The following is a 21,955-nucleotide window of genomic DNA, read 5'->3' as shown; positions in this document are numbered from 1 at the left end:
TTCTAACATTTGAGGAACCATCATACTGTAATATTTTACATTCCCACCAGCAAGGCACCAGGGTTCCAATATCTCCACATCCTCATCAACACGTATTATTTTCCTTTTTTTTTTCAAACATTTATTTACATGGCTGTGTCAGGTCCAGATACAACAGGACCTTCGTTGCATCATGTGGGATCTTTTTTGCGGTGCACTGACTCTCTAGTTGTGGCACAGGCTTAGCTGCTCCACAGCACGTGGGATCTTCCCAGACCAGGGACTGAACCTGTGTCCCCTGCATTGTAAGACAGATTCTTAACCACTGGACCACCAGGGAAGTCCCTATTTTCCATTTTTAAAATAATAGCTAACCTCATGATGTGAACCACAGTTATTTTTTAAATATGCATATCATCTTCCTTGATGCATTCAACACTTGACAAAGAGCTCCTCCAGGACAGATATCCTATCATCCATCCCTTGTCCCCATACCTTACAAGTAGGCAAATTCTCAATAAGTATTTACTGAATGGATGCATCGTAGATTTAAGGAGCAGACACAAATTCTGTAAGCAGGAGCAGGTACTAACTGTTACTATCATTTCACAGAAGAGGAAATTGGGACTCAGAGCATTAAGTGACTTGACTGAGGTCAAACTACTGGCTTGGTGCTGCCAGAAAGAGGTTGTGTTCAGGATGTCCAGCTCTAGAATTAAAGACTGGTGTGGCAAGGGTGAATGTCGGTCCACTGAAATAGTACCCAATATTCGGACTCGGCAGCATGGCTCCATAAGGGACAGGGCCCACACAATAAGGACACAGGTAAGCAGGTTAGAGAAAAAGGGGTGGCTCAGCCCATAATCCATTATTTTGCCTAGGATTCAAGGAACCTGGCTCAAATCTCAAAGCCATGGTGTATCAGCATATGTGCATCCAAGCATAACAAGACTTCATGGGAGAGACTTCTGATACCAAGGAGACTCCTAGAATACTGCTGATAGGAAAATCATTACTACCTCAGTCCACGGGAAAGGGTCGTATTGGTACTAATTCCAACCGGAGTATCCAAGTAACTTAATGATTTTCCCATAAAGGAAAGAAATTGTGAAAGAGGTAATAAGCTTCTGCCTTACGCAAAGGGAAATCTATTGCAAAAAGGAAATTCCCAAAGGTAAAAGAAAAGTATGTATAAAACAGTCAAAGATCAAGAATCATTGAAAAGATACATTACTTTCTCTACCCTCTGTACCTTTCTGCAGACCTATTTGTATCTTTATCTACCCAGCAGATATCCTATCTATTAATCCCTTTCCTCCCCAAATAGTCTGTTTGTTTATTATGCTAGAAACTTATTTCTCGAGGTATTGCTCTTTCTAAGATTCCTAGCCCTATATTTACAGGAGCAAATAGGTGTTAATATTGGGCTTTATGACCCTAGACCATCAGACTAATCAAGACCAATTCATGAAAGTTTTTTTTTTTTTTCAGAGAACATGATTTATCAAGAACTTTAGAACTGGCTTTTGAGAAGTGCTGCTATAAGAAAAATCTCACAATAGCTATTTTAAATTCCTAACTAATGATCCATATTTTAAATAATACTCAATACAAATCTGAAGCAAGCTTATAACTGCCTTTTAGAATTAATTTGAATAGGATTTGAACCATGTATGCTCCATAAAGCAGGCAATGAAAGCTTAATAATTATTAACTATTAAGAAAAGGGCGAGAATTATATTTTGGTTGTCCCTTAAATATTAGTACAACCAAACTTAAGTGCAAAATTTCTATCACAAATGATTGCATCTGAGTCAAGCACGCAGTCCCCATATCATAGTCAATAACTATTTTCTGAACATCTCCATGGACTATGATTTTCTTCTTTTCCTCTGTACCATCTCATCACAGGACCCGAATAGTTTTTCCTCAGTTTAGATAACTGTCGGAAGGCCGGTGCCAATTGTCTTTTAAGATGTAAGTGTTAATCAGGTAGCATTCAAGAGTGTCCCTACACAAGTATCAAGTGTCCCTCCTGGCTTGGAGAGAAAAAGACGGAATTAGAGGCAGTCCCTGGAATCTGTATAGAATGCTGCATGGCTCTGGGAGTGTAAAGTGAATGTCTGATCTTTAGGTGGAGAGAGGAGGAGAAATGCTGAGGATCCACTGGCAGGAAGTTAGTACTGGGTCATTGTCACAAGTGCTGTTTGAGCATTTGCAACATGGAAAGAAAACCTGTCCCAGCCTCACTCCCACATGTCAATCCTCTACCCCCACTATCTTCCCCAAGTGAGGCCCACTCAGTCCATAGCACAGTGCTACTGCACCAAGGAGGGTCACAGCAAGTAGGACCTGCATCTCCAAGACTGTCCCTGTCCCTGTTGGACCCCTACTGAGGGTTTTAGGGTATGAGAGATGATCCCTGGGTTGGGGAGATCCCCTGGAGGAGGAATGGCAACTCACTCTGGTATTCTTGCCAGGAAAATCCCATGGACAGAGGAGCCTGGCAGGCTGTGGCCCATAGGGTCACAAAGAGTCGGATGTGACTGAGCAACTAAGCACGCACATACGAAAGATGCCCTTATGTACTGACGGAAGGAGATGGTGTTATTAAGGAGGTCCCCCCACCCATGCAGAAGAGAAAAACACAAAATGGGTTCTTAGAATGGCCTGTGGGTGAGTCTTTTTGTGCTGTCAATTCCCTTCATCTTTCAGCTCTGGATCTACCTAGTACGGTTTCATACAACTGCCAAGATCCCAGAACTGAGGCAGGCTGTTGAATGGTGCCAAACCACAGGAGCTACAGCAAGAACTGTAGGAAAGGGGATAGTGTGCCTCCAGTGTCAGCATTTGGGCCTTGTTGACATGGAAGGCGAAGTACACTGGGGCCACTGTACTGTGGATGAAGCTTCTTGGACCAAAAGGTTGAACTTTCGATGAATGTGGGCAGCATTCAGCAAAAAATTGAATTCAACCAGTGGTTAATACATATTCACTCTTTGCAAGGCATTGCAGAAGGGTTTTTTAAGGGAACTGGAGATGAGCAGGATGTAATCTCCACCTTTAAGAGGTGTAGGTCATTCAAAGGGTAGGGAAAAAAGATCCATAGATATTGATACAGTGATAAAATGCCACTGACTGTTATTGACATGTAACAAACGCCCTGGGCTGGGTCCACTGGTGAGAAGGATTCTGGCTCTTGGGGTCATCCAACACCCATCCAGTCATCATTTCACAAACAGGTATTTGAATATCTCATTTTAGACCTGTTAAGCTTAAGCCTGATGTGACACACTTACGTGAAGACTTTCCAGTTTGAAGCTCGGAATCTCGATTAGAAATATAAATCAAGCATTGAAGGCAATGGATGAGATCACCAAGGAGCAAACGTGGTGAGAAAAGAATGCCCAGAAGGATATATGTGCGGGTAGGAGAAGGTGGAAGGCAGCAAAGGAGGAGGAGGCAGTGTAGGAGATGTCGCATTAACTGCTGATGCTCTATTAACAGAAAATGTATCTCTAGAGATGTGAAACATAGCAGGTCCCTTCATGGCAATGAAGCTGATGAGCTAGAGCAGGAAGACCAGCTCACCAAGTCAGAAGAGCTTTCTGTAGCCTGTAATGAACGTGAGAGTGACACCTGTCCACCCAGGCCATGAGGTGCCTTGCTCAGCATTTCGTACATGTTACTCCTCTGTGATCAGTCCTCACTGCACCCTTCCAGGCAGGAATTACCATGGGCACAGAGAAGTTAGGTCGCTTGCCCAGATCTCGTAGCCAGCAGGAACTAAGTCAGAATTCCACCCTCACCTCTCTAGCAGCCCAAGCCTTGCATGAACTCTTACTGACTTCAGAACACATAGCTTGTGGTATGTCTGAATTCATGGGGCAGGGCCTGTACAGGGTCTGTGTGGAACTCTCCCTACAGAAAGGGCAACTGAACAAGTCAGCCCGGCACTATGTTGGTATGCTTCAACTGTGTTAGGCATTAAGCAATCAGTTCTCCTTTCATTATTTCAATAACACTTCTCTCTGGGTTTCTTTTGCTCCCACCATCTCCCAGGTTCTCTTGTACTCGTTTCAGTTTTCTTTCACCACAACTAATAACACATATCGTACTCTCTGGTTCTCTCTCCTACATTTGCTTCTTCTTCTGCTCTTTATTTGCCTTATCTTCTCCTTTCTAACTTGCAAATTGTAATTTCTATCATCTTTCAAGTTCACCATCTTGATGCTACAGGTCTTTCTTTTCCAGCACTTCCCTAAATTTTCTAGTGCTCTGTGAAGCAAATTCCTGATGGTGAGATTAAAAGTCATTTATAAATCTAATTTTAGTTGACTCAGTTCACAAGCAGCTACTGTGGACACCGAGGGCAAGGTGACACTGTCCTCATTCTTTGTGATGGTCAAGTCGGCTTTGCTGCTATCAGTTAATTTTATCTCCAACTAATTTCAAAAATTTTATGCACTCCCTCTGGATAAAACAGAGTACTTTGTTACCATGAAGTCTATCATCCTCTTCTTCTCCTCCTGGGGTGGGACAGGGTGCCAGCTTGCTGTAAGAAATCCTCCCAGATGTACAAAGCTTCCTTCCCTGTGCATGTGTGGGCAGCTGTCAGGCATTCTGGACCACTTTGCTCATCCCCATCTCTTATCCACACCCTCTCCTCTGCTCCCACCTAAAGCTCCACATCCTTTCACCAATGTCTTGACTTACTTTTGAATCATTTCTCTTTCTGTCTGGGTTGTCTCTCTTCATATAGGTCGATGTGAATATGTGATTTTCACATATATTTATCAATGTTTCAGTCAGTTTGTATAGGACACAATCCCATGTGTGCAAGCATGTGGAATACACATGTGTGATACCTGGACTTATGTGGGCCTAGTTCCAAATGACCTGATGGGAATATAACGGCAATTGAACATTTGTACACAAATCTGACATATACAGATGATACCTAGGGGGAATATCTGTGGGTTTATCATCAGGATTTTGTTTCACATAGGTAAAAGGGAGTGATTTGCAATGGCACCCCACTCCAGTACTCTTGCCTGGAGAATCCCATGGATGGAGGAGCCTGGTGGGCTGCAGTCCATGGGGTCACTAAGAGTCGGACACGACTGAGCGACTTCACTTTCACTTTTCACTTTCACGCATTAGAGAAGTTGAAATGGCAACCCACTCCAGTGTTCTTGCCTGGAGAATCCCAGCAATGGTGGAGCCTGATGAGCTGCCATCTATGGGGTCGCACAGAGTCGGACATGACTGAAGCGACTTAGCAGCAGCAGCAGCAACAATAAATTAGCTTATTTATGGGTCACAGTCAGTGACTCCCTTACAAGTCAAAATACCTAAATATTTCTATCTGTGATAAGACATGCCATGAGGTCTGAGCAGATAATAGGAATACTGGGTTTGAGTAGATAATAGCAATACTAAGCCACACTCTCTATAGGTAATATATAAAAGAAAATAATCGCATGGCTCCATATGCTAAGGAGCTAAAGAAAGCAATTACAACACCTCTTTAAAAATCTAGCTAGAAATAACAAGTACAATGTTGTGTTTACAGTTTCAAATTGATTCCATAATCTACTTTCAAGTCATTACCTGCCATTCCTTTTTTAAAAATTTATTTAATTCCTTTTACAATAACAAATCCAAAGCTTTTACTTTACTGAAGTAAAGGGTTAAATTTTTTTCTGTCATATTCTTAAATAATATTGTACAATTACAAAATCGTTCAAAATATCACCACTATTCAATGACAATATTTGTTCTATAAGGAGGATGCTAGAACAACATCTGGGGAATAAGTAACCAAACCCCCCAAAATGATTTGTTTATACTTTCCTCCCTTCAGTGGAAATTTATATTCTGATTTTGTCTACTATGTGTATTAAGTATTCTGAGTGGGGAAAACACCTCAAAGAGGACATTCAGGTGGATCCTGACTCATAGTTGATGATCTGAGAGTGAAGTGAAGTCGCTCAGTCGTGTCCGACTCTGCGACCCCATGGACTGTAGCCTACAGGCTCCTCCGTCCATGGGATTTTCCAGGCAAGAACACTGGAGTGGGTTGCCATTTCCTTCTCCAGGAGATCTTCCCAACCCAGGGATTGAAGTCGGGTCTCCCGCATTGTAGGCAGACGCTTTACCATCAGCCACCAGGCAAGTCTGATGATCTGAGTAAATAATCTCAATTAATTAAAGAGGTGTGGAGAAGCACTTCCTGGAGCTGCCTTGCACCGACAGGAATAGACAGGCCGGACGCATCACCTTCACCTACACGCTGGGGTGGTGGCTACCGGGCAGGCCAGGCTGGGCTTCGGAGTGACGCCAAGAGTGCAGGAAACGCAGCACGCTGCTCACGGGCCGCGCCCCTGCCCTCCGCCTGGAGCCCCTGATTGGGTCCCCCAGCTTTCAGCCGGCTCCAGCCCGCTTCCCGCTGGGGTAGCAAGCCCAGCCGAGAGCCAACTCCCCAGCCCCTGCCTAAAATTTAAAACGAGTAAGTTTTGTTCCGGAGACCAATGACTTTAGTTCCCATGCCGGCGGAGTGCCGACCTGCGATTTGGAAGTTTAAGGAGCTGGTCCTGGTGAGTTTTGCTTTACGTTTTCTTTGAAATGAAGCTGGGCTTGAAAGTAAACTCATTGCGGGGCGGAGTGAGTCTCTCCCACCGGCCCATTGCATTCCTGAAACGAACCGCTGTCGCAAAGCTGTATGCAGTAAAATTGAGTTTCCTTCTTTTGTCACTGAGGCCCCCTGAAGCTCGGAGCGGGGGTGCGTAAGCGGTGTGACAAGAGATCTTTTAAAGTCTAGCTTGCCCTTAGAACTCTCGCTCTGAAAAGGAAAATAAGGTGCTCAGAGAACTGCGACTCAATCAGTCAAAACTTATCTCCCGTAGATGAGTAAACCGTTGCGTGTTCTGAACTTGTCCAACAAATTCTGCCTCCTAATGCAGTGTATATGGAGATCAGTTGTTTCATATGGAATTAATATGTGTGATCAATCGTACTCTTTTTAAACTGCTCCGCATCCACCGCATCCTAACTGGGGCCCAGGCCCCCTGTAGGTGGAAATGTAGTCTTCTCTTCCGGATCACTAAATGGGGAAAGTTCCAGCCTGCTCGGCGGGGATAATTCGCAACTCCTCATCTGGTTTGTTCTTTGTGAGGGGAGACGGATTCCCTTGGTCCGCAGCAAGGGCTCCTGGCCGGCCTGGCCTCCGCCCCGCCCCTGCCCGGCCCGGCCGCCTCGCCGCGCCTCCCAGCCGGAGTGGCTCCCGGACTGCGGGAAAGGAGTCTGTTCTGCTTCGTCTGGACCAGGCGAGGTCGCCAGGGCCGAGAGGGGAGGAGAGTCGCTCGCACGGCGGCTCCAGGACTTCAGGTTGGAATGAGCTCTGGGGCCCAGGAGGCGAGGCTGTAGCTGACACCGGGCTTGGCGTCGGCTCGCGGCCCTGGTCCGGAGCGCGAGGCCAGGCGTCGGGAAGCTGGGGCCGCCCTATCCGCCGCGGGGCAAGGCTGCCCGCTGCCCGAGAGTACGGCGGGGAAAGAGGCACGTTCCCTCCCCGGGGCGCCTTTGTTCATTCGGGCCTGCGGGCGGGCGTTTGGCGACCGCGACCCTGGGCCGAGCCGCCATCCAGATGCAGCAGGTAGGCTGGGGGGCCCGGAGCTCCGGGGCGGGGGGTAGGGCGAAGTTCCCCGGAGCCGGTCCCCATTCCTACGAGCTCCAGCTAGGCGGCCGCCGCGCCGCGATGCCGAAACCGGCCGGAGCGCGGGAGCCGGGAGGGGAACGCCGCGCCCTGCCGGCCTCGGTTTCCGGCTGTGGGGCCCCCAACCTTGCGCCCACACCTAGGCTGCAGGGGTGAATTCGGGTAGAGATCCTGCGTCGTGTTAGAAGTTGGGAAACCGCCAGACAGGGGAAGCTTTCAGTGAGTTACTGGCTGGGGTAATACAGACAAGGAAGTAGGCGGGCGGGATAACTGGGAAACGAGACCTCTTTCTAAGCGGGGAGGTCCTGGCCACGCTTTCCTTTGACTTTGCCAAATTTTATTTTGCTTCCTGAAGTGACAGAGTCATTTGTTTACTCAGATGACCCTTACGTAGATCCACAGTAGCAACTTTTCATCCGATTCTGACTACACACCCTATATTTTTCGTTCCCAGGGTCGCTTTTCATAGGTTATGGGTCATGTTAAAGGGACACCAACGTTGTACCGCTCGGTGGCTGGTGGCGGCTTGAAGGTCGTATTTAGGGTAATCTCTAATGAAAGCACATACATTGGAACTGGATTTGTTCCTCTGTGCCTTTATTTTGGGAAACTTTGCCTGGTCCCTATGGGGGCAGGGAGAAGGATGTGAGAAGCTGAAACTGACCCAGAAAAGGAAGGTTGAAGGTAGTTGCATTAAGTGGTGGTGCTGAAAAGATCCTGTCCTGAACTTTCTGAAAGGGGGACTGGTTATAAGCACCTGAGGTTTTAACTTTCTCATAAGAAACTTACAGTGATTTTACATCTTGTCCCTGTGCAGGGGTGGGGCTTCTTTTTGGAGTCAACTTTTTCTTTTAAAAACAATAAATTCAATATCTGAAATGTTTCCATTAAATACATAAATGATTCTCCACTCTTCCGCTTTCTCTCTCTCTCCCATCTCTTCTCCCACAGGGACTCCCCATGAGTGTTTACTGAGCCCCTCTGAGGATGAAGGTGACTCAGTTTGACTAACCTCAGTCTCCAGGGGCCCACTGTGACACCTGAAGATGGGAATGAGTGTTATGACAGGGAGAGTTCAAGCTGCAGCTCAGAGAGGCTGTTTCTGAGGAATGAGAAATGAGGGATGGTTAGGAGGCATAGATGATACTGCACTAAATGTTCTGACCACACACATACACATGCACAAACACAAATCATCAGAAGGTGGAGAAGAATTTTCAAAATTAAGTGCAAGCTTTAGCAAGGGAAAATGTCAACTTATATATTTCAATAAAATAGAGATAGAATTTCCCTTTTATAAAAGACTGATCCAAATGAGATTGTAAGAAAAGGAAATAACTTTCTAATTCTAAAATATAGAACAGCTTGAATAATAACTCATGGGTTTTGAAATGGGTCATCTTTTTAAATGGGTCACTTTGGCTAGAATCATTGCTCCCAGTGACTTTCAAATTGTTAGGGTAGAGTTCTTTCTGAGAACCAATTGCACTCTAATCTATATATCAGAACATAGGATGCGTAGAAAGAAACTAGGAGCAATTCTGAAGGAAACGTTGTCTTAAAGTAACAAAATGTATCCTTGTATATTTGGAACATTGTATATTCTCAACTGAATAAATTTTAGCTTTGCATTTTATGGCACATTATACTTTTTAGGGGAATACTTCCATAGCCATTATTTTATTTTCCATTATTGAAAATAAAATATTTTCCAATATTGAAATTTTCCAATATTGAAAATACTTCCATAGCCATTATTTTCCATTGTTGAATAATCTTGTGAGGAGAAATATACATTGAATCTATGTTCCAGAAATTGGGGAACAGCAAATTATTATAAGAGCTCAGCCATTAGATATAGAATTTCTACCAGCAAAGATTTAGCCCAAACAGTGTAAATCTAGAATTTTTTTTTTTTTTTGCAGTTTGCATATATAAAAGAGATAGAAGAATTCATATTTAAGGATAAGCAACTCAATCAGGTGAGATGTAAACTCTGAAAAAGCAAAAGTGATTTCTTTACATTTAAATGCTAGAAATTCAGAGACACCAGTAACTTATTTTTAAAATTTATCTTCCATTGTGCAGATTATAACACTGGAAGTTTTTTGTTTTTTGTTTTTTGTTTTTAACAGAAAGGAATGTTCTTCTAAGTCTGCAGGCAATAAGCTCCTTAAATTCTAAGTTCAGGGTACTATTACACAGCTTAAGATTCCCTGAAATTTCATATTTTATCTCTTTTATTCCTTTTCTACAACTCTTTGGACAACTTTTTGATTGTGGTCTAAGAAAAGTAAGTTAAAAAGTTGACTCAGGCTTCCTTCTTTATATTTTACAGGACCTTACAATCTTTTGGCTGTGTCATTTGAAGTGTATTCTTAAGCGCTTGTGGGAACCATATTGTTCTTTCCTGTCAAGGATAATGGAAGACCATGTTCAATTAGGAATGATACCTTTGTTTTCAGTCACAACAGTGTCTGAGATGTCTTAATGGCTATTAGCAATCAGATCAGAACTTTGAAAAACTCATATCTAATAACAGTTTTTGAGGAGAATATTAAGAGTACCGCTCATCACTTTGAAAGGAAAATAACCCCTAAAGAATATCAGCCATCTATTAACTAAACCATCATGTAAAGATGTATGAACAATTTCTAGAAAAAGGAAATTAACATATATCGAACACTTGACCTGGACCACATTTTGTCAGTAGATCATCTAAAATGATCCTCAGAAAACACTGTTGGTACAAGGTTTAAAGACAAGTCAAGCTCATGTGACTAGTAAATGGGAGCACTAGGATAGAAATTATTTTTGTTCACCTTCGCACTTGATTTTTCTATTCTCTTGCCCACCTGCCCCCCACCCCCTCAACCCCACTGCCAGATTCCAGGTTGCACTGGAAGAATTTTTTACTCTGTTAGTGGATCTACACTGGATGCATCTCTGAAGCCCTCTCAGCATCCTGCCTGTGGCCTACCACACAGTATGTGATAAATTAATACTTGTTGAATGACTTAAATGTAGGTATTACCTACTTTCAGGGCTGTACAACATATTATCTAGGACAGGGCAGGTGTTTAAATGGCAATTTACTTATTATAATAAATGTTGATCAACTGGGATGGAAATGTGATATATATGTGTATGTGTGTGTATCTTACGTTTTACACCATTATTTATTTTTTGTTTTCTGAACCCACAATCAAATATTGCATTCAGAACAGGAAATATGTTGCCACTGGATAACAGGCCAAAGTGTATAGCTTATATAGCAGGTTTATATCAGGTTATATTGTCACTATATTTTGAAATCAGTATTTTTCATATTATAATTTAACCTCAGCTGTGTATGACTCCTGTCCTTTCATCTCATCCAATACTTATTCATTGAATACTTGCTTAAAATATCCTCTCTGAGTCATGTACATTTTACTCTCTTCTCCTTCCCTACTTACTTTTTTCTTTACTTCCTTCTACCAATTTGAGGGCTTTCCAGGTGGCCCTAGTGGTAAAGAACCCACCTGCCAATGCAGGAGATGTAAGAGATGAGGGTCTGATCCCTGGGTTGGGAGGATCCCCTGGAAGAGGGCACGGCAACCCACTCCAGTATTCTTGCCTGGAGAATCCTATGGGCAGAGGAGCCTGGCAGGCTGCGGTCCACAGGGTTGCACAAAGTAAGACCTGACTGAAGTGACTTATTAGCACACATGTACCACTTTGAATCTCCTCCCTTAAATACTCCAATCTTCCATGTGCAGGAAAGACTTTTTGTACCCAAAGTGACTCAAATTGTCAGTTGCCCATTGTCTGGTGCTACTGAGATCAAGGAGAGGAAGGAGGGAAACGAGATAGAAGGTTGGGAAAAGGGTATGTTACAGAGAAAATGAAAACAAGTTCTGGTGAAATGCAGGTGGTAGCAAAACATAAATGATTCCAAACTTCAGACAGGGAAGCAAATCTTTTCCCTTCTAGGGTTGGTTCTTTTGGTTCTGCCCCACCAGCTTCTCTGTCCTTCCATCACACTAGGAGTACAGCAAGAGCAGGTCAGGAATTCAGGGACAGGGCTGTAAAGGACCATCTGCTTTTGAGCTGCAACAGGGTCTGGAATTCATGGAGGTTACAGGGTTAACACCATGTCTCGGTGCCTCCGTTTCTTCTTCTGAAAAAGGGGGAGATAACTTCTCCCTCATAGGTTGTTGTGAGACTGAGAGAGTTACTGTCTATGTAAAGCCTTCTGAACAGATCCTGGTGCACACTAAACATACCATGTTAGCAACTGTTGCTACACTAGGCATAAGGAGAAGTTTGTTCCTTAAGTAGGCAAGAACAAAACTGACAAAAATCATATTTATAAGAACTGGCAACCCTGTCAACTCAACAAATATGCCTCAAGAATGAACACAGGAGGCCAGGCTTAGAAAAGCAAGTGTGTGAACGCTCCGAGACTCTCTTTATATTTCAGCTCTTTTGTTTCTTTCAAATTCTGTATAATCAAACTGGTTATTGGGAAATGTTAGCAACCTTTAATATAATGCCTCTGAAATATGATACTCTATAATGTCTCTGTCACCAGTTTCCTTAGTGCATATCTTTACTTGGAGCCTGTCTTTACTTGTTTGTTCATTTTGCATTTTCTTGTCTTTAGTTTTCCCACAACCAGCAAACAGAAATTGACAACCATGTTTAACTTATAAAGAAACATATAGCATAGTTTATGTAAGTGGAGAGCAATTTACTAGATTCACACTATACATTTTATAACCAACTTTTCCCACTGTCTCAGATCCATGCTTGCAGAGCTGGAATTTAAAGCCTTCAGACTAACAGTGGGTCAAGAATTAACTCTTAAATGTATTCTTTGTGGAGGAATAACAATTCCACATGACTTTTAATCTTTGCCCAGAGCTTGAGCTTAAATTTCATAGCTAGTCACAGTCACATAAACACTTAAAGATAGCTGTTGCATGGAATGTGTCCTTTTTTTATAGCCTTATATTGAATACCCTTAAATTTGATTAAAGAATAAAATATAATTGAGAGAATATCTCATTTTTTCCCACTTAAAATGTGAGTTGTACATTCACATTTCAGGTTGCCACCTTATTGAGCGAATAGAAAAAGAATTAGTGCTAAACAGTAACCAGCTGTGTTTCTTAGGACCAAATACTATTTTGCCAAGAAAAAAAAAATCTATGAAGATCAAATCATAGGCTTTCTGGTAAATTCAGGGCTTTTTATACCTGATTTCTTTAACATGGCAGTTTGGTTCCTAAGGATTATCCTACCTATGTTTAATAGGGAATAAATGATCAGAGCAAGCCAGGAAAAAAAAAAATACTTGGAATGTAAAACAAAATGTAACATAAAGATGAGAAAGAAAATGTTATCTTTCTTTCCTTTGAGTTATGTCTGGAAAGGAACCAAAAGTTATATCTCACATGAGACTTTAAGTCATGAAAACTTAAGCTTAAAAGTATCAAGTAGTGAGGCTTAAAAAAAAAAAAAATCTGTGACTTGCTGGAGGAGCAACATTATAGTCATATTTTTATCACTTTTAAATTTTGTGCCCCAAATGAGTGCTTCCCTCACCTCTCCCTAGCCTGGCCCCTGACGATGGTCAGTGTGCTTTATAGAGGGAACGGAGTGGGCTGCCCAGCCCGGGGAATTCCTGAAGAGGAAGCACACACGGGATGAGATGGTGACAAGTGTGTGATGTCTTTTACTTTTTCTATGAGGTAGGAAGGGAAGTTGTCAGCTAAGAGTGAGCATGACACTTCCTAGGAAGAGGGGGGAAGATCCAGCATGGCTGGTGGAGAGCCTGGGAGAGGGAGCAGCTCCGTAACAAGTGGAGGCCAGTCACACTGCACTGAGCACTCTGCCCACAGCTGGATGTCGCCATGTGTGGTGGCGCTGTCTGCCTTCTGTGTTATGTTTCTCCAGCAGCCTGGCAGGCATTATAGGAAGATGGGAATGACCCAAGGTCTGGGGTTGCTGGGGTGGAAGGACAGGAGCCAGGGACAAGAGGGCAAAGGTGCCGGGTGACCCTGCATCTGAGACAGGGAGGTGGGTAGAAGAGTCAGGAGGTGGCTGGATGGGCCAGGGATGTTAGGGGGCAGGTAGGGGGTGGGCAGAGGATTCTAGATGAATGCTTAGAGGTTGTGGTTGAAGAGGGAGTGGACTAGAATTTGACACTGCAGAATAATGCAGTTCTAAGTAAAGCCACATAAATGACTTTTCCTGCCAGTAAGTTGTCTTCAGTGTGTGGGAGGGAGTGTGAACAAACATCTACACCATAAAACAAGGGCTCCTTGGACTTCTGAGTGTCACATGTCTTCTAGGTAAGATGTAGAAATACAGTTTCTCTAAGATTGGATGTTGTTAACGTATTACAATGGTGGTCTAAAATAGTGGTTAAGAAACAAATAGATGTTTCTTAATTAGAATCAAAAAACAAATAGACATTTTTGAATTCAAACCCACTGGCTTTCTCTAGTTAACGTTACTCTGGTCTAGGTACAGTGCTGCTGCTTTTCCTGGAAGATGCCTTCCCCAACCCCACCCACGCCCAACCTTGAGAGCACCCCTGTCTCCCAGCACAGCTCTCACTGTTTGCTCCAGGTCTGTCTTCCCACTTGAGCTCCATGACAGGCCTTGTCTGCCCTGCCTTCCGATTGTCTCTCTCGATCTTTGTTACCTCATCTTAACTTTCTGATGAACCAGCCCTTTAAAATAGTTTCTCTTTTCTTTGACTCCTCCATTTTCTCCTTTCCCTGAGTTGACAATTCCTCCAGGCCTTTGCTCAGCTCTTCTTCCTTGAGAGTTCACCCATGTTCATGGCCCCCATTGTCTTTATAACTCAGGGCGCCCACTGGACTTCAGTGCTGTCTGCTTCCAGGCTCAGATTACCTGCTAGACTTACCTACTTGCTGTCTCTCTTAATATCTCCATCAACACAGCTTAAGAGCAAATGTGTTGCCACCTCATTCCTGACTCAGGAAACCAGTTTTCCCTCCTTTGTCAGTAATGCTTGAACCTAGATTTTTCTCCTCTCCTTTACTCCCTGTCCCAGGTCACTCATCACATGCCACTGCGGCTTTTTTTTTTAATTGTTTATTTTAATTGGAGGCTAATTACTTGACCATATTGTAGTGGTTTTTTCCATACATTGACATAAATCAGCCATGGGTGTACATGTGTTCCCCATCCTGAACCCCCTTCCCACCTCCCTCCCCATCCCATCCCTCTGGGTCATCCCAGTGCACCAGCCCTGAGCACCCTGTCTCATACATCAAACCTGGACTGGTGATCTGTTTCACATATGATAATATACATGTTTCAGTGCTATTCTCTCAGATCATCCCACCCTCGCCTTCTCCCACAGAGTCGAGAAGGTCATCTTCATCCTTTCCTTCCCTCCCTACCTCCACCATCCTAGACTAGACCCTTTTTATCTCATCTCACTTCAGTATGTGTGTGCTCTGTTGCTCAGTCATGTCCAACTCTTTCGTGACCCCATGCACTGTAGCCCACAAGGCTCCTCTGTCCATGGGATTCTCCGGGCAAGAATACTGGACTGGGTAGCCATTCTCTTCTCCAGGGGATCTTCCCAACCCAGGGATCGAACCCCAGTCTCCTGCATTTCAGGTGGATTCTTTACAGGCTGAGCCACCAGGGAAGCCTGCCTGCTTCAGTACAAGGTCCTGATATTACCCAGGGTCTGATCTCCAGGAATCCTGCATCCTTCGTACCAGTGCCAGATTTCTGCATAAAGCTTAATAAATATTGACAAGGGAGTTATCACTAAAAACAAAAAGGACTTGCTGCCCTGGGCACTGCCTTCTCTGCCTTATTTTCAAGGTTCTCCATAAGTACACCCCGACCTCCCTGCTTTCAAATATCAATACAGGCCTGTTTCTCAAATATTTGCCATATTGTATTTCTTTCCTTTGTTGCCCGAAACTGCTTCCTTGTCCTTCTGCAACCACCTAAATCCTGATCATCCTAGGCCCTTGTGATCTAGCTGTCACTGATTTCTCCTCCCGGGGACACTCCTATTGTGCCTAGAGCAGGTATGACCCAGATTGGTGCTGACATACAGAGTGAACCCTACTATGACATGCCTGCTGTTGTCCAGGGGAACTGTGTTTCCACATGCATGCTGTGAGTCTTGTCTCAACTAGATTGTTGGTGCTTTCAGAGCAGAGACTAGAAAATATTACCTCATGACTGCCACCATGCCCGGTGTATTTCTATAGCAAACACACACACACTTGTAGGATTAACTGAAACATTGGACACTGAAATTAACTTAAACAACATTGAGGTTGTTTAACTTGAAATTAAAATGCCAACCTCATCATCTTAACTAAAACTTCAAAATTTGTAGCAGGTTCTGCATAATACTTTAGGATTACAAAAGTAAACTCAACGGAGAAATGAGTTGACAGCAGGAATGAAGTAGAAAAAAGTCAGGGTTCATTTTGGGAAACCTGTAGCCTCTAGATGCATTAATTGTTTTGTTTTCTGTTTATAATCAGAGAAATTTGAAGAGCTCTCTTGTGAAGAAATATTCTTGAGTGGTTGAGGGGCACAGCTCCCAGACTGAAAAGTATTTGGGGTGGGGTCTGCCACATTCTTTTCTGATATTCCTACTCAACTTCTTATCCACTCAAACTTCTTATTCTTCTGACTACTTCCTTTAGGAAAGAGAAAACTGAGGATATCTTTACCTTCCTCTTAATCCAGACAGAAGCAAACCCCAGTTATATTCCAAGTATTTGCATATTTTCCCCTAAGCAGCTCTTTGTCCTGTTCTCTCATAGAGCCTTCCCTGTTTCGTATTTTCAGCAGGCTCTGAAGTCATCTGTAATTTTTGTATTCCCTCAGTAACAATACTTTGATCTTTGCTCCCGGTTTACAGATTGAGTCACTAAAGCAGAGTGCAGTGAGGGGTGCCTGAGGTTATATAATAAACCTGGCCCCAAACCGGGTGGCCCTGGTTTCGACAGTTGATTGGTCACCCAGTTGCACTGCGGGCACAAAGGAAGCTGCACCCACAGCATTCTGTTGTGGATGGTTGCTGAGCTCACATTCATTACTGGGATCGCTTTGTTTCCTGTTAGGTCCAGCATTTTCTTTCTCTAGGTCAGGCAGGCCTGTGGGCTTCACTGTAGCCCCCAGCCTAGCACTGTGAATACAGAAGCTAGAAGATGTGCCTTAGAGAAGCTTTATGACAGTGTGAACCCAGAAGGGTGAGCCTTGATTGCCTGTGAATTGTCTCCATCAGCAACACCAGGGTTGGGACAACATTGTTTAGTTTTAACAGATGAATTTAGATCATGGAGGTGCTTTTGCTTTTGGTTGGAAAAAGCCGTCCTAATAACTAAGTTCACTTTGGAGGAGTGGGGGTGTTCTTTTGTTATTAGAGAAGCCGAGTTCTATGAATTCCCAGATGTTCCCCTCATCACATCAACACTCTTATCATCACATCAGGGAGATTTGGTTGTGACTGATGTAAACAGTGGCTCCAAAGTTCAAGCAGCTGTGGGTGGAGAAACTGTGTCTTAGAACTTCACACACTGTGCTGAGCCTAAAGAAGTAGTGTGGGTTGTTGGCTTCATGACTAGTTCTTTGTCATTTTTCAGAAAACAGTTGTGACTCTTAGAGGCCAATTGGGAACAGTTGAAGGAGTATGGGAAAATGAGGGAAATATATATGTAGTGGGGTGGAAGGGGACAAAACAAATGTTATGGGCTGGCTGTTTGGTGATAGATAGTGATAGAGTGTTGTGCTATAGTTGTTCTCATCCAGATGAGCAATAGACCCATTCATGGGAGAGAGACAAGGGCCTCTATGAGTCCAGGGTGCAAGTGGGTGCTGGCAGAGTTGGGCGGGTAGACTGATTGTCTAGCAAGAAGCTCCGGCTTGTAGACAACTGTGAATAGGTACAAAGCAAAGCTGCCCTTGGAACAGAGTAAGTGAAGCTGCTCAGAAATGGGAAGCTAGTTTTGCCTGTGGTTCCAAAGGTTACTCTTCTGTTTCCTTCCGGAGATCTCTTGGAATAGAAACAGCAAATTAGTTTCAATTAAGATTTTTCATAGAATTCTTAAACACTTAAGCTGTGTTAAACTCTGCCTTTCTCTGTTACTTTGCATGAAGCCTCCAGTTCCTTCTGTGTGTATTGCGGGAGGGGCAGAAGGCTGGGTCTTCAGAGGTGGGGCTTATCTAAGAGAGCACAGTTAAGACTGAGAGGAAGTGCCCCTCCCCCACTCCACCTCCCCAATGAAAGCAATTTTGCAAAGTGTAAGCAGATGCCACCATCAGAAACGGATGTTTCTTACTGTCTCTCACCCTTGTTATAGTTCAGTCACTGAGTCATGTCTGACTGTTTGCAACCCCATGCACTGCAGCCCGCTAGGCTTCCCTTGTCCTTCACTATCTCCCAGAGTTTTCTCGAACTCATGTCCATTGAATTGGTGATGCCATTCAACCATCTTGTCCTCTGTTGTCCCCTTCTGCTCCTACCTTCAATGTTTCCCAGCATCAGTCTTTTCCAATGAGTCGGCTTTTCACATCAGGGGAATTTTTGAAGCTTCAGCTTCAGTCCTTCAGTATCAGTATTGGAGCTTCAGCATCAGTCCTTCCAATGAATATTCAGGGTTGATTTCCTTTAGGATTGACTGTTTTGATCTCCTTTCAGTCCAAGGGATGCCCAAAAGTCTTCTTTTGTCCTACCCTAGAGCATTCATTCAGTCCGCAATGACCACCCAAACCAAGGGGCAAATTACCAATATTGATCTAGCCCTTATAGCAGTATTCCTCACTTTTTTGCATTTTACTTTACAACAGAAATGCATTTTACTTTACAACCCTGAAGGTATTTACACACAAAACTTAAAATTTCACAAAATGATACCTAACTACTTTCAATGCACTCTGCCATTCTCTATTATGCTTTTCCTTTTTCTTTCTTTTTCTTTTTTAAAGCTTTTGTGGATTCCTAAGTGGTGCTAGCAATTTAAAAATCTATACCCTTAGGGATAAACGTTTACCTGTGCTGATCTCTGAATTATCGCTAAGGCTTGGTTCTGATCTCCTGCCCTCCTTGGGCTTTTTGCAAGCCTAGCTTGTGCAGTTATCACCCTTGTGTAGAGTTACGTTGGGCGACAGGAAATACAGCTGGGTGTGAAAGGCCCCACCACCCAGGTTAGGCCAGTACTGCCTGGTGCTCTCAGTGTATGCAGTTATTTTTGAACATGTTAAATTCGAGGTGCCTGTGGAGTTTCCAGAAGGAAAAGAACAGAAACAAGATGACTGTACAGAAATGCCACTTTGGTTAGAGAGTTGGGACTGTGCTTTTGAGAAGCATATCTCAACTTCTTGATTATGAATCTTGGTTTGAAAAAAAAATATTACTCCTATTTCTGCCTTGTCTGGGGCAAGCTTTAATGTATGAACTTTCGTTTCATTGAGTATTGTTCCTTGAACTATATAGCTGCTTTCATTGTGACTATATTCCAAGTCAATATATTCATGGACATACCCATTTAAGAAACTTGAACTTTAGGTGACAGACATTTTGGAGATTTTCTTCCTAGGCTTGAGAAGAGAAAAGGGTCTTTGTATTCTGAATGAGAAGAAGGTAGAGGGTGGTTCTTTCCCTTTCCTTGGATTCCCCTGAAAAAATAAACAGCTGTATGCGTCTACTCAACACCAGCTGCCCCATCACATTTTATCCAGATCAGTCAGGTTACATATTGTTTTTAAGGATTCTTTCTGGTAACTCAGTAATCCATTCACTTGTAATTTTTTTCTCTTCCTGACTCTAATAGGTTGCACTTAATTTGCACAAAAAGGACTACACAGAATAGCTGCGTAAGGCCAATCCTTGAACTTAATGAAGGATGTCAGAGTGGGAGCATTCTGATGTGCCAGCGTCATTCTGCAGTGTGTTCCGTTCTTTTGCAGTCTCCGAAAAAAATGGTATTAAAAGAAAATATTTTATGAAATAAGGAGCTCCTTTTACATTTTTAATGACCAACATGGACATCTGTTCTACAGAATACACAGTCCTATGGTTTTGAAGAAGCAAGCACTTGTTTATAACTGACCCTAAATAAAAACAGACCTGGATGGACGTCAGAATGTTTGTTAGTGGCAGGAGAGTAAAAAAATGGCAGTTTATTCAGTTATTTGCCACTTGTTTTGTACTAAGCCTGATGTTCTTCTGGATATCGATCGATAATCACATCGTGAGCCATATGAAGTCCTACTCTTACAGATACCTCATAAATAGCTACAATTTTGTGAATGACAGCCTGTCTCTTAAGCGCAGCGAGGAGGGGGTTCCTCGTTACCAGTACTTGATTAACCATGAGGATAAGTGTCAAGCGCAAGATGTCCTGCTCTTACTGTTTGTAAAGACTGCGCCTGAAAATTACAATCGCCGTTCTGCCATCAGGAAAACATGGGGCAATGAAAAGTATGTTTGCTCTCAACTTAACGCCAACATCAAAACTCTGTTTGTCTTAGGAACACCTTCTGACCCACTGACAAGAGAAAGACTTCAGAGAAGGCTGGTTTGGGAAGATCAGATGTACAGTGATATAATTCAGCAAGACTTTGCTGATTCTTTCTATAATCTTACTCTTAAATTTCTTCTCCAGTTCAGTTGGGCAAATCGCTTTTGTCCACATGCCAAATTCCTCATGACTGCTGATGACGACATATTTATTCACATGCCAAATCTTATTGAATACCTTCAAAGTTTAGAACAAATTGGTGTTCAAGACTTTTGGATTGGTCGTGTTCACCGTGGTGCTCCTCCCGTTAGAGACAAACGCAGCAAATACTATGTTTCTTATGAAATGTACCAGTGGCCGGCTTACCCTGACTATACCGCTGGAGCCGCCTACGTGATCTCTGGTGATGTGGCTGCCAAAGTCTATGAGGCATCACAGACACTTAACTCTAGCCTTTACATAGACGATGTATTCATGGGCCTCTGTGCCAATAAAATAGGGATAGTACCACAATACCATGTGTTTTTTTCTGGGGAAGGTAAAACCCCTTACCATCCTTGCATCTATGAAAAAATGATGACATCTCATGGGCATGTAGAAGACCTTCAGGACCTCTGGACGGATGCCACAGACCCAAAAGTAAAAACAATTTCAAAAGGTTTCTTTGGTCAGATGTACTGCAGAATAATTAAGATAGTTCTCCTTTGCAAACTGACCTATGTGGATACATATCCCTGTAGGGCTGCCTTTGCCTAATAGTACTTGAATGTTGTATTTTATCACTGTCACTGAGCCAAACCTGGATAAAGAAACTTTTAAATGTTTGTCTATACCGTAAGTGAAATGAATATGAAGAACAAAGGAATATTTTGAAAGTCCAGTCTATCAGAATGTTTCTTTGATTCTAGAAGCCCTTCAATATAACTTACCTACTTCATTGCCTAAATTCATTTCAAGGGATTTAGATTTAGACAAGGTTCATATGAAAACAAAACTAAAGGGAATTTCAAGTTATCAGTACCATGTGTATATTGGAGGAGTAGAAAAGTTATTAAGGTGCCTAGGTGTTAGGATAACTGCTTTTGGAAAATACCAAGTAAATGTATAGCATAACATTTCAAAGAAATGGATATGTTGCTGAACCAGGTACTTATTAAAGAGCACTTGAGGGAGTTGGTGGGGGCAAGGGAGGATTGGCATGGAAGAAAGTACATGAACCTGGTCAAAGAAAGTTTCCTCTTCTTCAGAGGAGACTTAGGAGAAGATACACAATTTCTTTATAAATCACCAAATCATTTACTGTCACATTCATGTAGCTGTTTTACCTGGACAGTATTGGAGTCATTTTAAATATATTTATATATTTTTTCAAAGTTTAATGTGAAATTTGAGAAGTCATTAGCTCTATCCTAACTAGTACTTTATTATGTTTTTTTTAATTATTATTAGACAATGACACAAAACATGGACAGTGTCTTACTCAGAGGGACCTTTGCTAGAGATAAATCATTGTTAATTCAGATAGGTTGATTTTATCAATAATTTAATGAAATTTCAACTGGTTTTAAAATATTCAGTATCAGTCTGTTTTTAAGGCAGCTATTTGAATGTAGTTTACATAAAGGAATATAATAATGGAGAAGAATTCAAAAAGAAAGATGGAACATTATGAGACTCTTTTCTCCATAATTTATAAAATAAAAGTTTTAATGTTTAAATTGTATTAATTACTAAAATC

At 42.7% G+C, this 21,955-nt stretch overlaps 2 protein-coding genes across 8 annotated transcripts in view; one reads left to right on the top strand and one right to left on the bottom strand.

The window, feature by feature from the left end:
* The window catches only part of MCF2L2 (MCF.2 cell line derived transforming sequence-like 2), a 280,069-nt gene that overhangs the window by 84,390 nt on the left and 173,724 nt on the right, over window positions 1–21,955 (bottom strand). The window lies entirely within an intron of this gene.
* On the top strand, window positions 5,975–21,047 carry B3GNT5 (UDP-GlcNAc:betaGal beta-1,3-N-acetylglucosaminyltransferase 5). Of its 7 annotated transcripts, none has more exons than XM_069559199.1 (4): window positions 6,269–6,578; window positions 9,619–9,675; window positions 10,032–10,679; window positions 19,528–21,047. In XM_069559199.1, the coding sequence occupies exon 4, from the start codon at window positions 19,828–19,830 to the stop codon at window positions 20,971–20,973; it is 1,146 nt and encodes a 381-aa protein (XP_069415300.1). In that variant the 5' UTR covers window positions 6,269–6,578; window positions 9,619–9,675; window positions 10,032–10,679; window positions 19,528–19,827; the 3' UTR covers window positions 20,974–21,047. The 7 variants fall into 7 exon arrangements, with proteins under 7 accessions (XP_069415272.1, XP_069415300.1, XP_069415314.1 ...); XM_069559160.1 differs by lacking the exon at window positions 6,269–6,578 and adding an exon at window positions 7,265–7,633 and having other exon boundaries at window positions 10,580–10,679; XM_069559181.1 differs by lacking the exon at window positions 6,269–6,578 and adding an exon at window positions 7,265–7,633.

This window comes from Ovis canadensis, chromosome 1, assembly GCF_042477335.2.
Source record: "Ovis canadensis isolate MfBH-ARS-UI-01 breed Bighorn chromosome 1, ARS-UI_OviCan_v2, whole genome shotgun sequence".
NCBI lineage: Eukaryota > Metazoa > Chordata > Mammalia > Artiodactyla > Bovidae > Ovis > Ovis canadensis.
The sequence above is the reverse complement of the archived record's forward strand: the minus strand, read 5'-3'. Positions and strand labels throughout refer to the sequence as shown.

Bases quoted from the DNA above. Each gene is read 5' to 3' on its own strand.
- B3GNT5 (XM_069559171.1), top strand. From the start codon at position 19,828: ATGGACGTCAGAATGTTTGTTAGTGGCAGGAGAGTAAAAAAATGGCAG.